This window comes from Typha angustifolia, chromosome 9, assembly GCF_048772165.1.
Source record: "Typha angustifolia cultivar Huaian chromosome 9, ASM4877216v1, whole genome shotgun sequence".
In the NCBI taxonomy this organism is placed as follows: Eukaryota; Viridiplantae; Streptophyta; class Magnoliopsida; order Poales; family Typhaceae; genus Typha; species Typha angustifolia.
Window position 1 is genome coordinate 10927069 of NC_133247.1, and position 17961 is coordinate 10945029.

The 17961-nt window shown below is 33.4% G+C and overlaps 1 protein-coding gene across 1 annotated transcript; it reads left to right on the forward strand.

Moving 5' to 3' along the window:
* Positions 1-4012: 4012 nt before the first annotated feature.
* Positions 4013-7387, forward strand: LOC140766552 (receptor-like protein EIX2). The gene is made up of 2 exons (XM_073105956.1): positions 4013-4434; positions 4538-7387. Exon 2 carries the CDS (start codon positions 4592-4594, stop codon positions 7115-7117), a length of 2526 nt encoding a protein of 841 aa, XP_072962057.1. The 5' UTR covers positions 4013-4434; positions 4538-4591; the 3' UTR covers positions 7118-7387.
* Positions 7388-17961: the final 10574 nt, after the last annotated feature.

Genomic DNA, 17961 nt, shown 5'->3' on the forward strand with positions numbered 1-17961 from the left:
ATGAACTTTTTATAGTTCTAACTCTACATTATTGTTTTTCCTAAAAGAAAAAAAAAAAAGCCCATGCATTAATATTCTAAATTAATTTGAACTCAACTTAGCCTAATAAGGGAGTAAAAGAATTAGTTTTTTTTTATCATAATAGGTGAGTGAAATAAAAGAAAGTGGAGTAGAGACTACTTCAATAATTCTAATGGTTTGGCCGTATGCATCACTCCATACCTCCATCTCTCTCTACTTCAATGCTTGACATCCCCTACTCTCCGTGGGAAAGCTAAGTTAGATTCCAAAGGTGACGGTGATGGTGACGGTGACGGTGAGAGATATTATTTAGCTTGACCAGTTACAATTATTTTTAGAATATAAAATATAAAAATTATTTTTTTATAAAAGTTTAAACTACTAGGTATTTTTTTCTCGTCGAATATGGCCAATTTATAAAAGATGTATTCTAATTTTTAATATCAGAAGATTAGAACTAATATCGATATAAGCTATTCTAATATTTCATTGAATACTAGTGTAAAGAGTAATAATTCTAATGGTTTGGGCGTATGCATCACTCCATACCTCCATCTCTCTCTACTTCAATGCTTAACATCCCCTACTCTCCATGGGAAAGCTAAGTTAGATTCCAAAGGTGACGGTGACGGTGACGGTGACAGTGACGGTGACGATGAGAGATATTATTTAGCTTGACCAGTTACAATTATTTTTAGAATATAAAATATAAAAATTATTTTTTATAAAAGTTTAAACTTCTAGGTATTTTTTTCTCATCGAATATGGCCAATTTATAAAAGATGTATTCTGATTTTTAATATCAGAAGATTAAAGCTAATATCGATATAAGCTATTCTAATATTTCATTGAATACTAGTGTAAAGAGTAATAATTATATTTGATCTAATATAACGTTGTTACTAAAGTATTTTAGGATAGTGAATTTCCATTGGAAATTATTATGTATTATATCAAATGATGAAAATATTCTTAATTGGATGTAAAGCAGTAGTAGTAATATATATTTATCTAAAGTTTTAATATATTTTATTATATTTGCGGACATAAAATGCTCCATATATCCCCACTACATTGCATTTAATAATAATTTCTCCCTATTTGCTAACTTAAAATGCTGCCTTTCGAGAGGAGAGAGAGAATTCCAACTATAGCTGAAGTGACAGTTAATAAAATATTGTTTATTCTAGAGGCAAAGTAGTATTTTTGAATAATTATTTAATTATTTTTAAAAATTTATATAAAATAAGATGAAAGAGAAAAATGAATTAGTATACTAAAAGAAGCTAAGTTTCTATTTAATTACTACTTCAGAAAGCTTATTCAAAAAGACTATTCCTACTCTAGAAGCGCACGGACGCTTAGAGAACAATAATTTTTATATTTGATATTCTAACTATTATTTTTCTAAGAAAGAGATGAAAACTTTTTCAAATCTTGTGGGCTAATCAATATACCAGTTATTTTACAGGCGAGGATTCATAATTACTGTTAACAAATAAAACACCCTATAGATCTAATCAAATTAGAACAAATATATCTATTTTTCTATTTTTAACACATTCCCCAGTTATATTTGTCACTTGGAATTATAGTCTATTTTTTAGGATGATAGGTGAGTGAAATAAAAGAAAGCGGAGTAGAGACTACTCTAAATATTCCATATAAATATATATTGGGAAACCTACCAGTAATTCTAATGGTTTGGGCGTATGCATCACTCCATACCTCCATCTCTCTCTACTTCAATGCTTCACGTCTCCTACTCTCCTTGGGAAAGCTAAGTTAGATTCCAAAGGTGACGGCGACGGTGACGGTGACGGTGACAGTGAGAAATATTATTTAGCTTGACTAGTTAGAATCATTTTTAGAATATAAAAAATATTCTTTTATAAAAGTTTAAACTACTAGGTATTTTTTTCTCGTCGAATATGGCCAATTTATAAAAGATTTATTCTGATTTTTAATATCAGAAGATCAGAGCTAATATCGATATAAACTATTCTAGTATTTCATTGAATACTAGTGTAAAGAGTAATAATTATATTTGATCTGATATAACGTTGTTACTAAAGTATTTCAAGATAGTAAATTTCCATCGGAAAATAATTATGTATTATATCAAATGATGAAAATATTATTAATTGGATGTAAAGAAGTAGTAATATATATTTATCTAAAGTTTTAATATCTTTTATTATATTTGCCGACATAAAATGCTCCATATATCCCCACTACATTGCATTTAATAATAATTTCTCCATATTTTCTAACTTAAAATGCTGCCTTTCGAGAGGGGAGAGAGAGGAGAGAGAGAATTCGAACTATAGCTGAAGTGATAGTTAATTAAGTGTTGTTTATTCTAGGAGCAAAGTAGTATTTTTGAATAATTATTCAATTATTTTTAAAAATTTATATAAAATAAGATGAGAGAGAATGATGAATTAGTATACTAAAAGTAGCTAAGTTTCTGTTTAGTTACTACATCAGAATAACAAAGCTTATTCAAAAAGACTATTCCTACTCTAGAAGTGAATGGAGGCTTAGAGAACAATAATTTTTATATTTTATATTCTAACAATTATTTTTCTAAGAAAGAGATGAAAACCTTTTCAAATCTTGTGGGCTAATCAATATACCAATTATTTTACAGGCGAGCATTCATAATTACTGTTAACAAATTAAACACCCTATAGATCTAATCAAATTAGAACAAATATATCTATTTTTCACACATTCCCCAGTTATATTTGTCACTGGGAATTATAGTCTATTTTTTAGGATGATACGTGAGTGAAATAAAAGAAACTGGAGTAGAGACTACTCTAAATATTCCATATAAATATATATTGGGAAACATAACAGTAATTCTAATGGTTTGGGCGTATGCATCACTCCATACCTCCATCTCTCTCTACTTCAATGCTTGACATCTCCTACTCTCCTTGTGAAATCTAAGTTAGATTCCAAAGGTGACGGTGACGGTGACGGTGAGAGAGATTATTTAGCTTGACCAGTTATAATTATTTTTAGAATATAAAAAATAAAAAATATTCTTTTATAAAAGTTTAAACTACTAGGTTTTTTTTTCTCGTCGAATATGGCCAATTTATAAAAGATGTATTCTGATTTTTAATATCAGAAGACCAAAGCTAATATCGATATAAACTATTCTAGTATTTCATTGAATACTAGTGTAAAGAGTAATAATTATATTTGATATGATATAATGTTGTTACTAAAATATTTTAGGATAGTGAATTTCCATTGGATAATAATTATGTATTATATCAAATGATGAAAATATTGTTAATTGGATGTAAAGCAGTAGTAGTAATATATATTTATCTAAAGTTTTAATATCTTTTATTATATTTGAGGACATAAAATGCTCCATATATCCCCACTACATTGCATTTAATAATAATTTCCTCATATTTTCTAACTTAAAATGTTGCGTTTCGAGAGGAGAGTAATAGGTGAGTAATTAAATATTAAATATTAAATATAGAGCCAAGTGCGCATTTAGTCATGGTAGGTGAGTAATAGGTGAGTAAAATACATATTGCCATGAAAAGTGTTATAAATGAAATATTCTTTGTTTGTGAGTTAAAATTAATTCAACAGTGTTAAAAGAATATTTTTGGTCAAATATATGGATTTTTTTTAAAAAGAAATATAATAAAGTTGGGTTTCTTGTGCAAATTTTTCAAAATCTTATTTACCCGGAGAGGTATAATTTAGCAAATATAATGTTTAGAAATCATTAATATAATTTTCATACTCTAGCTCTTATTCACTTTCACAGAATTCCACGAACCAAGGCAATTTCCACTATCTTTCAATAGGATGTGGAATCCTATGTTTCTTATATCACCAAGTCAACAAGTCATAGTAATTTCTATGCTTCTTTAGACCTTGACCTACTATGTTGATCAATATATATATGAAGTTTAATTGATATCTAAGCTTATCTTAGTTACCATAAAAGCTAGAAATTGCTTTAATGGCAAACCGAGTAGTAATACTAATGGTTTGGCTTCTCCTACTCATCTCTCCATCTCTCTCCTTGAAAGCCGTAGGTAGCTGCATTCCGCAGGAGAGGGATGCTCTTCTCTCCTTCAAAACAGGCATTAAATATACTCGAGAGCTCTTACCTTCTTGGGAAGGCCAAGACTGCTGCCAATGGTGGGGCGTGACGTGTAGCAACTTGACCGGCAATGTTGTTAAGCTTGACCTCCACAACATGTGCAATCTTCAAGTAGATGACATTTATTTTGGCAATCCAACATTGGGCGGTGATATCAGCCCTTCTCTGTCGGCTCTAAAGAATCTCAGATACCTTGACCTAAGCTACAACAACTTTGGAGGTCAGAGGATACCAGAATTCATGGGCTCCTTCAAGAACTTGAGGTATCTCAATCTCAGCTTTGCAGGATTCAGTGGTAGCATACCTCCTCAGCTAGGCAATCTCTCTAAGTTGCTATATCTTGATCTTGCTGAAAATTTTTTGCAGTCAGTAGATTTGGTAGCTTGGTTACCACATCTCTCTTTTTTGAGGCATCTTGACATGACTATAGTGGACCTCAGTGTTGTCGTCATCAATTGGGTCCAACCATTGAGCATGCTTCCATCTTCTCTAAGAGTCCTTCGCCTATCCGGTTGTAATCTCAACACCACACTCTCTTCCCTCTTTAATTCCTCTTCTACACTTGTGAGTCTTGATCTTTCATACAACTCGCTTCATGGTCCTCTTCCTAATGAGCTACTAGGAAATATGACCTCCATTGAGCAGCTTCTACTAAGGAGCAATGATCTCTCCGGTGGGATACCAAGGACTTTGAAGAATCTTCGCAACTTGGACGAGCTTGACCTATTAGGGAATGATTTGAGCATGGTCCAATCATTGAGCATGCTTCCATCTTCTCTAAGAGTCCTTGACCTATCCATTTGTAATATCAACACCACACTGTCTTTTCTCCTTAAGTACTCTTCAAACTTCACCTCACTTGTGAGTCTTGATCTTTCGAATAACTTGCTTCATGGTTCTATTCCTGATGGGCGATTATTGGGAAACATGACCTCCCTTGAACAGCTTCTGCTATGGGACAACGATCTCTCCAGCGTGATACCAGGGACTTTGGAGAATCTACACAACTTGGAATTTCTTGATCTATCATATAATCAGTTCAGTGATGAAATAGCAGAATTGATAGAGAAGTTGCCACACAAGGTACAGTCATTGTTCTTGTATGAAAATAATTTTACTGGAAGTCTAGCAAGTTGCATCGCTCATATGAGCAGTCTAAGGGTTCTTGATATTAGTGACAATAACCTCGTCGGTACCATACCTTTAGGGATGGGAAAGCTCAGTAATTTGAGTATGTTGGACTTGAGTTACAATCACTTGGATGGCACCATGATAGAAGATCATTTTGCAAGCCTAATAAAATTAAAGTACATATATTTGAACAATAACTCTCTGACCATTGTATTAGACCCAAATTGGATCTCTCCATTCAAATTGGAAGAGGCAGATTTTAGCTCCTGCAATCTGGGACCCCATTTTCCTGCATGGATACGAGGACAAACTGACATTACTTTCTTATACATGTCTGGTGCAGAAATAGCCGACAGGATGCCTGATTGGTTCTGGCATGTAATGCCTCAGCTTCAATATCTTGATCTCTCCCACAATCAGATTAGCGGAGTATTGCCAATGAGTCTAGAATTCATGTCTGCGGCATCTTCTATAAATTTGGGGTCAAATCGTCTCGAAGGTGGAGTACCGAAGTTACCACCAGATCTTTGTTATTTAGATCTCTCAAGAAATTATCTATCTGGGCCACTGCCACCGAATCTTGGAGTTATACCACTGAAGAAGTTGCTTCTCTCAAACAATCTTATTAGTGGCCCCATCCCATCATCTATGTGCAACCAACTGCAGTCCTTACTAATACTGGATCTATCGAACAACCACTTATTGGGAGAACTTCCACGATGCTGGACAAGTAGTAAATCTTCTAAAGCCAATCACAACAACCTCAAACCTGTAAGTTCACAACTTTACATTATAAGCTTCAGCAACAATAATCTCTCTGGTGAATTCCCTTGGTTTGGCTTGAGTTGTCCACAACTTACTTTTCTTGATCTTTCCTATAATAACTTCTTTGGAAACTTACCTACACAAATAGCTAAAAGATTACCAATGTTAAGTTTCCTCCTATTAAGGTCTAATATGTTTTCTGGACATATTCCTATTCAACTTTCGAAACTTAATAATCTTCAAGTTTTGGACCTTGCTCACAACAATTTATCAGGAACTATACCTCCATCTCTAGTGAACTTAACAGCAATGACTACAATCACCCGCACTTCTTTTGATCTTATTATCCTTAATGGTACTATAGCGTATGATGATCTTGCCGATAGTCTCGTCTTTGACTTATCAGTGACCATGAAAGGGCAACATTTGGAATACTACACAAACATTAGCTTACTCATGGTGAACCTTGATTTATCAAGCAACTATCTGACAGGAGAGATCCCTGAAGAGATAGGTGCCCTTGCTAGATTAATAAACTTGAACTTGTCCAAAAATCAATTGATTGGAAATATTCCAGAGACTATAGGTGGCCTACTATCATTGGAATCTCTTGATCTATCAAACAACGAGCTTTCTGGCCAGATTCCTTCAAATCTATCAGCTTTAACTTCTTTAGTTTATTTGAACCTGTCCTACAATAATCTCTCGGGAAGAATACCAACAGGGCACCAGCTCCAGACATTCACTGATTCATCTATCTACGAAGGCAACGTAAATCTGTGTGGGCCTCCTGTTTCTAAAGATTGTTCAGGAAATGACACAATTCTGGATGCTCTTCCAGAATACAAAGATGAACATGATATGTCGTCTTTCTATCTCTCCATGGGTCTTGGATTTGCCACAGGGTTTTGGTTGGTGTTTGGTCCCTTGCTGTTGAAGAGCACCTGGAGGACTGCTTACTTTATCTTCATTGACAACACATACGATAAGATCTATGTGTTTATGGTTCTCAATTGGGCTAGACTGTTTGCCAGAATCAAGAAGAAATAAAGCAGAGGAGTCTGGTGCTGCTACTGGGGAGTTTCCAAGGAGATTGGCCAATGTGTGTTGCTAAACTGTGTGCTCGATCACACTTAATAAATAAATAAAAAGGTAGGTATGTATCAAATATGTTGGTCATTTGATCTCTTCTGGCTCATCTGTATCAGATATGTAATTGTAGCAGCACATTCTATATCATAAATAATACTTTGATTACTCCTTTTAGGGGGGGTTAAATAAATGCTTAAAGTATACTAGAGTATGCTGTAATTGATCCAAAACACAGGAGTAGAGTGTAATTTAAACTTCTTTTTACTACATTTCTCGTTGACAAGAATCAGATGGACTTGTAATGATGCTCTATGGTCATGTTGACAATGAAATAAAGTAATATCATACTCTTAGATGTGGATGATTAATAAAATTTCATTGGAATATCACAATTTATTCCAAGAAATAGAACCGATTAATAGGATAGGCAACCAAAAAACCAAATAAAAAATATAAGTAATAATTTAATAATAATCTAATCTAGGAATTAATTAAATGATAATCAATCTAATAGTCTTTCATCGCCCTCACTCCTATTTAGTTTGATATTCCAACCTTCTCCAGAGGCATTCTATCGAACAGCCTTAGTGCGTGAAAAAGCTATACTTCTCTCATCATATGCATACTCCTCGACTTCCCCAAAGATCACCTTTTGCTTTGATAAAGTCGGTGAATTCGGACGTCCACGGCTTCTTTTTCAACCAGCAGATTGATTAGTATTCACTGCAATGGACTACGTTCTTAACCATCCAGCAGATGCTTCTCTCTTTGCATCCTATTGATAGGATGTCAACCAGATAAGACTTCCAAATAGTCAACCAACAATTAAGAAATAAGTTTGCTTTGATCTAATTTGCTTTCTCCATACACAGATGGTCAAAAGCCTATAATAAAAATGAGTGAGATGAAAGCTTAACTTCTCTGAAATCCACTTTGAGTCCGTCCTTGGGTACTATCACAAAATCTTGGGCCACTTGCTTATTTACATTTCAGCTTAAATAGGAACAACATCAACTAAATCCAGGAGTATTTATCAACTAAGACTACTAAAAGATCAACAGAAAGTAGTAGAAAAAAATTTGTGAAAAATTGTATCCTGTGTAGAGTTCATATACATTTTGCAGGCAATTGCACAGAAAAGGAAAACTGTTTTTGTTGAACAACCAATGTGATCCATCTACTAAATCGCATATATGATTATTAGCTGTAAGAAAACTACTAATTTGGTGGCCTGATTCTAAGTACGAAATGTGATTAAAAGGAGTACTCTGAAGTTTCAATAAGGAATAGAAAATTCCATAATGAACTATATAGTATATAGTATATACATCAGGTGATGCCTTCATCATCCTCAAAAATAGACTATAATCCCCACTGACGTATGTAATTGGGGAATGTGTAAAAAAATGGAAAAAAATTGATGCAAGTTAAAGTGCATGTAAACATAAGTGTTGGAAAATAGCTCTATTTTCCACCCAAGAGATCTATGGTAATGAAAGCTAAAATTAATACCAATTAAGAAAGATATGCAATTAACAACACCAAGAAACCAAAGAAATTTAGAACACCGAATTTGTATAAAACACTTTTCAAACCGAAAATTCACGGAGCATAAAATTGAATACACTGTCAAGAGAATTGGTATAAAAAATATCACCACAACAAGTCTCTCAAGATCATAAGAATGACATCCACAAGAAACCAATAACCTTAGCTTCAAATTTTAAAATTTAGAGAACATCTCAAATAGAGAAATTCAAACCTTCTTGAAGCAAGAATAGCGTTGTAGATATGAAGAAGAAAATCATTGTTTCTTGATCCCAACCAAGAAATTGTTTAGTTGCAAACCCTTTTTTTATGTAGAAAAAAAAATCCTCATTTTCTCTTGTATTCTTTTTTTTTTACTAAGTGGCATGAGCAAAAGTACCCCTTAACAAAAGTCTAACACAACCATTTATTAGCTAAGTAAATCACCTCATGGGGCAAGCCCAAACTAACTTAATTAAGTAAAACCTAACAATAAGATGAACTGTATTGATTGGTTAGTTGGATGGAACTCTATAGATTAATCATCTCTTTTGGTAATTGTCAGAATAAAATTCTAATTGGTGATTGATTGGATGAAACCGTGTAGATAAACATTAATTAATTACTAAACTCTAATCACATGTACTATCATTTTATATATACCGAAAACTTAATAATGCTTAACTTAAAGAAGTCAACTATTTTTTTAACTGAATAGAAGAAATACTTACAATATGGACTTTTAAGAAAATAATCCATCAATTCTATCCTAATCAAAATAGAAAATTTGAAAACAGATTGGAAGCTGCATCAGAGAATTGGAACGAAGTTTTTTAAGTATTTATACTACATCTGAGGAAGCAATTTTTGCAAAAATAACATTCAAATACATTCCTTTGTTACTTTTTAGCATTCTTCCATTGAAAAATTGCAATTAGGTGTGTAAACAAGCCGAAATTGAGCCGGCTCCTTGTGGGCTTGGCTTAGCTCAAGTTGTGCTGAGCCAGACCAAGCCCAAGCCAAACCTGAGCTTAAATCAAACATATTTTCAAGCCGAGTTAGACTGAGCCAGATCGAGTCCAAGCCAAATCAAAGCCTAAAAAGAGCCTGTTTTCAAGTCGAGCTGAATTGAGCCATATATTATACATTTTGAGCCGAGCCTATTGAGCCGAGCATGAGCGGGCCAACTCCACAGGCTCAGGTCAAAATTAATTTTGAGCCCAAAATATTGTTTAAACTCAGTTTGGCTCGAGCCAAGACAAACCCAAGTGGAGCACGAGTGGTGTTTATTTTGCCACTCCTAATTGCAATTGTCTTCAATACTTCCACAAACTCAATGAAGGGACTTGACCCGTGAACCGAGCCGAGCTGGGCGGCGCGCACGTGTGAGTTAAGTTGCATAGTAACTTTTACCTACAAAATAGGTACCCCTTTTGGGGTCCAAAGCCTATAAGAAGTTTATTACTTATATACCACACTAACATTTCTCAAATATCCAATATGGTACTAAACTCATTTTTCTTTATTTTCAATTGCTATGATACCCACTTTAAAGCCAATTTTCATTCACTTCGATTCATGGATTCGACTAAATGAATATATGATAATAAAGTATTCTTTGAGCTAAATTAATGTAACGCCCCCGCCCGGCACGGGCACGTGCACGCACACGCGCCCACACGGCACGCGCGGCGCACGCGACAGGTCGGGCGGGGCCTGTCACGCACAGATACACTCCTGTGCACATACGTTCATGACATCATCAAATAACACCTGCTAACATATCCATGATCACATAATCCATCACCAAATAAATCATACTCTTAACCAAATAAACCTGTTAACATATGAATATCAAAGTCCACAATAATATACACTAGACCGCTACATAATCTGGTAGGACCCACACAGGCCACAACAAACCATCAAGATACAACTAAATAACTAATACAAGGGAACACTATGATTCGACCTGTATTATACAAATCATTGTCTAATACAAAAGAGTACAAATATCAAATATTGGTACAACTCGATTTCTATATAAACTATCATCTATACCATCTCGTATCTATAGCTCACCTCATCATCGCTCTAAAATATCTTCTCAAGTCGCTATCACGTACCACATATCTGAGGGGGTTAGAAAAGAAATAAAGAGAGTCATGAGCAAAAGGCTCAGTGAATAGACCTTACCCCGAATCAGTGATGCCAAACAGAGAGTAAATCATGTACTGGATAATATGAATCAGAAAGAGTATCATGTCATGAATGAGTATATGAATGTATCCTCAATAATATATAAATGAAAAGAAGATAACATGTCATAACTGATAAAAGTATATAATCCTCGACCATGAGTAAACAAATCTCCATGTCATCTATCATCATAACTCTCTCTCAAATATGACACATGATGCATGCCGATCATGACTATGCTATGATATCAAATGCAACCATATATGATGCATATTGACCACTCGATAATCAGGTAACCGAATGATAATGAAATCATATGCATTTCTCAACATCACGATCATCACCGACATCTCGGTATAATATCATCATACTAGACCACTGTGCACAGTCAACACCCGGTACCCGGTCTCAACATCATGCCCGAAGGCTCAGAGCATACTCTGCCATCCGCAAAGAGTATCTCAAATATAACCATACCCTGCCATCCGCTAGGGTATCAACATCCATCCAGACCGGGCACCCTTCTAGCTGATAGAAATCTCGTGAGGATAACTCGCCACATATGCCCTGGCGAACGGCATGTGTCCGAATGTCTGCTGCGCACACAGACTAACGACCTCGGACGTAAGGCCAACAGGATCGCGACCATGTCGAGCGATCAATCATCCACCAAGCGCGTCCTAACCCTCGCGCCCACTCGGGTATCCTCACGCTTTCTATCAACTATCCTATCAATCACATTTCATGCTTTCCTTTTTAAATGACAAATCATATGCATATATCCAGTACAATAACAAGTCAATGCATAACCGGAATTTAGGTGGAATAGGAATCAAGAGCAAAATGATGTAATGCAAACTCCAACCATGTATCTAACACATGCATACTCTCGCTAGTCTATCACATGCACACTCATACTAGAAATCATCTCGACATAAAACCATAACAGTATAATCATCTCCAACCATCCTTATTTATCATTATCATACTTATATCAGAGATCAGCCTAATTACATGCATGATAAAAATATGCTCGACGGTAATCATCTCTAGATAAAGTCATATAATCATGCTGAAGGTCAAAACATGAGTTAATTCTCAACTCACTTTTTTGAACCAAATAATATAAAGTGGGCTATTTCCTAAAACTAGGCACATTACTTTGGTTACTTTCCTATAATCAAACACATCCTAAACTTATAATAGGAAAAGACATAATTTAAACTAAGTATGGGATAATTCAAGAGGAGGTAATTATTTTGCTTAAACTTTGATAGGGCTATGGCACAAGCTGCAAGATTTAATAGAATCTTGATGCTGAAATTCAACAACCATTAATATAAGTTTTATACTCGAGCTTTCTGTTCCTTTTCCTTTTCTAAAATTCCACAAATTAGTGCAATTTTTTGCATCTTACAATCACTTATGATTTGCATATTTTCTTATTTCTTTAATGAAATAACAAAACCATCACAATTTTTATAGTCCGCATTATTTTTAATGTCATGTCACATTGTAAGTCTTTGTCTCTAACAACGACTGGATCGATAATTTGTTATTATGGTTAATATTATCGCAAGAATTTGAATACTTGAATATGAGCAACTATGTATATATATATATATATATATATATGGTGATAAAAGCCCCATTTTTTTCAATGGTTATTCAACAATAAAATCGTGATCCAAAATACATGATTTGAAAAGATTTTACTGTCATCAAAATTAAAGCTACAGTACAGTATAAGTAAGGGTCCATTATTGTGATATAGATCTTCTTCGCATATAGAAAATGGATGACGAAATAAATAGAAAAGGGTAAAAGAATAGAAGAAAGAGTTTCTAAAGAGCTTAGAATGAACTTAGAATTCTCACATATGTTGTTGATCAAATCCTTCTTCAACCTCCTTATTTTCCTTCAATATGCCTTGAGGGGAGAAAAGTGATGTCAGTAATGAAGTAGAAATTAGACTCAATCATATTTTCATATGGATAAAGAAAGCATAAAGTCCACAATATTAAGTGTTAATCTAATTAATACATTTGCCCAATATAAAAATATCATATAGCAAAAAAAAGTTTTCATTGCGTGCATAATTTTGAATGTAACATATTTAAAAGATATACTTATATCATGAAGATGGTAATTTAAAGTTTAATAAATCAAACTTAATCTTACTTAACTCATGGTGCTAGGTATATTAGATTTTAACCGTACAGTACCAAAAATACTCATGTTGTACTTAAGTGTATATAACAATCAATAAATGGATAAATATGTGATACGATTCGATCCATATTAGTTCCACACGTGACATTGGATTTATTGTGATAAGCCTATTTATCTAGTTGAATTTGTTAGAAGCAATAAAAGCATTTTTTGCCGGAGCGTGTTCGAACGCAGATACCGTGTTCGATCGGGGTTGCGAATGCCTACACACGTAGCAAAAACATAGAACGCAAATTGTGCGTTCGAACGGAATCGGGCTGTTCGAACGCTTATATACATTCGCATCGACAGAAAAGGAAAATTTCACATTCAAACGCGATCAAGCGTGTTCGAATGCACCGCGGTAAAAGTGTGGGTTTTCTTAGGGTTGTTTAGAGTTGTTTAAGTCAGTTGATGAGTTCTTAGAGTAAACCTCTATAAATATGTGGAGAAAACCGTAATTTGAGTTTATCTTGGATAATTGAATCGGCTTTGGCCTTTATCTCTCTCAACTTGTCTCTAGTCATTGGCACCCTCTCCCACCTCTCTTGTTCCACCGCCCAAGTCTTTGGTCGGTCTCTTTCGCTTTTAACCCCCCTCTTCTACAACAACTTCTTCCTCTTCACACTAAGAACTAAACCTAGTATCTATCTAGCCATTGGTAGGCTATCAAGCTGTGATCTATTAATTTTCGGCCACTATTTGGTAGATATCTTAAGATCTAACCATTCGAATCTTATGATCTTGAATTCGTTGGAAAGCTATTTCTAAGATAAACAACATATCCAAAATTTAGAAGGATCCGTCGGTTATATTGTTCACAGATCCCTTCACAAGTTACGAGCTTCATTAAGTCCAAAACCGTTGCAAATCAGATCAGACCGATTCGCAACAATACGTCAATTCAATGTTAAGATATAGTTCAAAGCTTATCTAATGTTCAATTTAGGCTGAAGATAGTATAAGGTACCATTATACATCATTTAGAACTTACCAAATCAAATGCCTAAAATACTATGGCATTGGGTAAAATTCTTAAAATATTCATGAGGTATAGAACAAGTATTATATTTTGTGATCTGAACATAAATTTGATAATATAAACGTAGAATGTTAAATGGTGTGCACTTTTAAATATACTTCGGTAAACAAAATTACCAAAATATCTCTATATGTGATATAAATATTTTGAAATAATATTTATGTTTCAAGAGTAATTATATAATTATAAAATTTAGAATTATGTGCATATGTGTGATAAAATTTGCAAGTTATGGTACTCTTCCTATTAAACAATGCTAATAAGTGAGTATACTTAAGGATTACTTTTATTATTATAGTATTTGGAATACATTGTATTTATGTGCAACATCTCATTTTGAGCTAGTTAAAGTGCATGTAAACATATGCCCCCTCTAGTCTCCTAACTTGACTATGTTGAAAATTGTTATAAATATGGATCAAAATAATATGCGTATAGACTGAAATAATGAAGATTGATTAATGTAAAGTGCAGGCTTTTACTTAATCAATAACCTACTTGTTGCAGTTTCGATCAGTCTGATCTAAATTTGATTGAAGTCAACTTAAGCTAAAAGATATAGCTGTGATAAAATAAACTGATGTTCTAATAATCATTCAATCATAATAACTATATATAAAGTAGGGTGGGGTTAGAATTTTGTTTCATTCCTAGCAGCCCTGCCTGACTAGATAAAGAACTCTGTTCCCAAAGGTGGCATTGCACCTCACGAACAGCTCACCCCAAGCTTTGAAGAGCTCTATTGAAGTGAACACTCTTGTTCTAAAGTAGATGTCGAAATCTGGCTCAGCCCGCTCGAATTCGGCCCAAACTAGCATGACTCTGATTCGGCTAAGCTTTGTCGCAACCCAATTTGGGCCGAACCTCACACGAGTCCGAAATGGTAATGGGTGGGAAGGGCCAAGCTTTTGTCCACCCGACCCAAAAGATCAACTTGCTATGCCGGCTTATCATATGATTTTTTAGTCTACATCCAAAGTTTTGTTACCAAAGACTTAACTCGTGGGCTACTACACTCGAGCCACTACGATAAAATATTTTTGATAACTCGGGCCGATATCTCATGGGCTGCAAAGAAAAGTATCAAGCCCAATCAACTCGACCCAATGATCACCTCTATTCCAATTTCCAAATGTCAGAAAATCTAATTTATCTCATTTTGTATTTTATAATTAGAAAAGAGAAATTTGAATTGAACACCCTACATTTTATCTGATTGCGGTTTACACCATAATTTATTTATTTTTATAAATCGAACTCTCAAATTTATCAAGTTGGACTACTCATGCTCAAAGTCTAGCTACAATAAGGCAGTGCTAAATGACACTACAGTTGTTTGATAAAATGACACTCTATGTCGACAAGGTCTAACGAAATATAGAATTCCACAACACGACAGTTAAAACATGGTCGTTGAAAGATACTGAAAATTATATTGATTTGTATAATTCTAGAAAAGCAAAGCTAGAGTACAAAAATTATAACGACGGTTATAGAATTCCAGCACCAAAATTGTCTCAAGTTATGCAGCTTATCATTATGGATTTAGGATTAATAGTGCAATACTATTGAAGAGGAGGATCTATGTGCTGCTCAATGCTCATTGCCAAACATTAAGGAAATCTAACTAATTATAGAAGTCGCAAGTTTTGGTTAGTTCTTTGGAGTACCAGATCATAGAACTAGTTTTAATTTTACAAAATTGAATTAATTATAAAAGTTACAAGTCACTTTCTCTTTTAAACTTGGCAATGTTATGTCATAAGTTGTGTCATTCTTGAAGTTGGAATTCCACAACCACTAGTATAGATTTTGTACTGGTCCTTTTCTTTCTTTAGAATTCTATAAACCAAAACTTGGGTTAGTTTGTTAACAACGCGCTGATAGTTAATTTGTTACTATGAATCATTGACCGACTAGGGTTTAGGGAGTGTTCGATATATAGAATTTTACAATAAAACTACAAAAATAAAATTCATCGAAAGATACTAAATATTGTATTAGTTTATGAAATTCTATAAAGGAGCAAGGGTGAAGAAGATAGAATATAAAAACTATATTAGCGGTGAATTTAAATGTCAAGATTGTCTTAGTCTTAGTCATGTCATGCAACTTATCCCAAATCATTTAAGGAAAAAAAAATCATCCCTACAATCTAATTTTAAATGTTAGGAAAATTTGCAAAAGAGAAAACAAAAAAAAAAAAAACACATGCATTATGAACTTTTTATAGTTCTAACTCTACATTATTGTTTTTCCTAAAAGAAAAAAAAAGCCCATGCATTAATATTCTAAATTAATTTGAACTCAACTTAGCCTAATAAGGGAGTAAAAGAATTAGTTTTTTTTTATCATAATAGGTGAGTGAAATAAAAGAAAGTGGAGTAGAGACTACTCTAAATATTCCATATAAATATATATTGGAAACCTAACAATAATTCTAATGGTTTGGCCGTATGCATCACTCCATACCTCCATCTCTCTCTACTTCAATGCTTGACATCCCCTACTCTCCATGGGAAAGCTAAGTTAGATTCCAAAGGTGACGGTGACGGTGACGATGACGGTGAGAGATATTATTTAGCTTGACCAGTTACAATTATTTTTAGAATATAAAATATAAAAATTATTTTTTTATAAAAGTTTAAACTACTAGGTATTTTTTTCTCGTCGAATATGGCCAATTTATAAAAGATGTATTCTGATTTTTAATATCAGAAGATTAGAGCTAATATCGATATAAGCTATTCTAATATTTCATTGAATACTAGTGTAAAGAGTAATAATTCTAATGGTTTGGGCGTATGCATCACTCCATACCTCCATCTCTCTCTACTTCAATGCTTAACATCCCCTACTCTCCATGGGAAAGCTAAGTTAGATTCCAAAGGTGACGGTGACGGTGACGGTGACGATGAGAGATATTATTTAGCTTGACCAGTTACAATTATTTTTAGAATATAAAATATAAAAATTATTTTTTATAAAAGTTTAAACTACTAGGTAGTTTTTTTCTCATCGAATATGGCCAATTTATAAACTACTAGGTATTTTTTTTCTCATCGAATATGGCCAATTTATAAAAGATGTATTATGATTTTTAATATTAGAAGATGAGAGCTAATATCGATATAAGCTATTCTAATATTTCATTGAATACTAGTGTAAAGAGTAATAATTATATTTGATCTAATATAACGTTGTTACTAAAGTATTTTAGGATAGTGAATTTCCATTGGAAATTATTATGTATTATATCAAATGATGAAAATATTCTTAATTGGATGTAAAGCAGTAGTAGTAATATATATTTATCTAAAGTTTTAATATATTTTATTATATTTGCGGACATAAAATGCTCCATATATCCCCACTACATTGCATTTAATAATAATTTCTCCCTATTTGCTAACTTAAAATGCTGCCTTTCGAGAGGAGAGAGAGAATTCCAACTATAGCTGAAGTGACAGTTAATAAAATATTGTTTATTCTAGAGGCAAAGTAGTATTTTTGAATAATTATTTAATTATTTTTAAAAATTTATATAAAATAAGATGAAAGAGAAAAATGAATTAGTATACTAAAAGAAGCTAAGTTTCTATTTAATTACTACTTCAGAAAGCTTATTCAAAAAGACTATTCCTACTCTAGAAGCGCACGGAGGCTTAGAGAACAATAATTTTTATATTTGATATTCTAACTATTATTTTTCTAAGAAAGAGATGAAAACTTTTTCAAATCTTGTGGGCTAATCAATATACCAGTTATTTTACAGGCGAGCATTCATAATTACTGTTAACAAATAAAACACCCTATAGATCTA

Bases quoted from the DNA above. Each gene is read 5' to 3' on its own strand.
- LOC140766552 (XM_073105956.1), top strand. From the start codon at position 4,592: ATGACTATAGTGGACCTCAGTGTTGTCGTCATCAATTGGGTCCAACCA.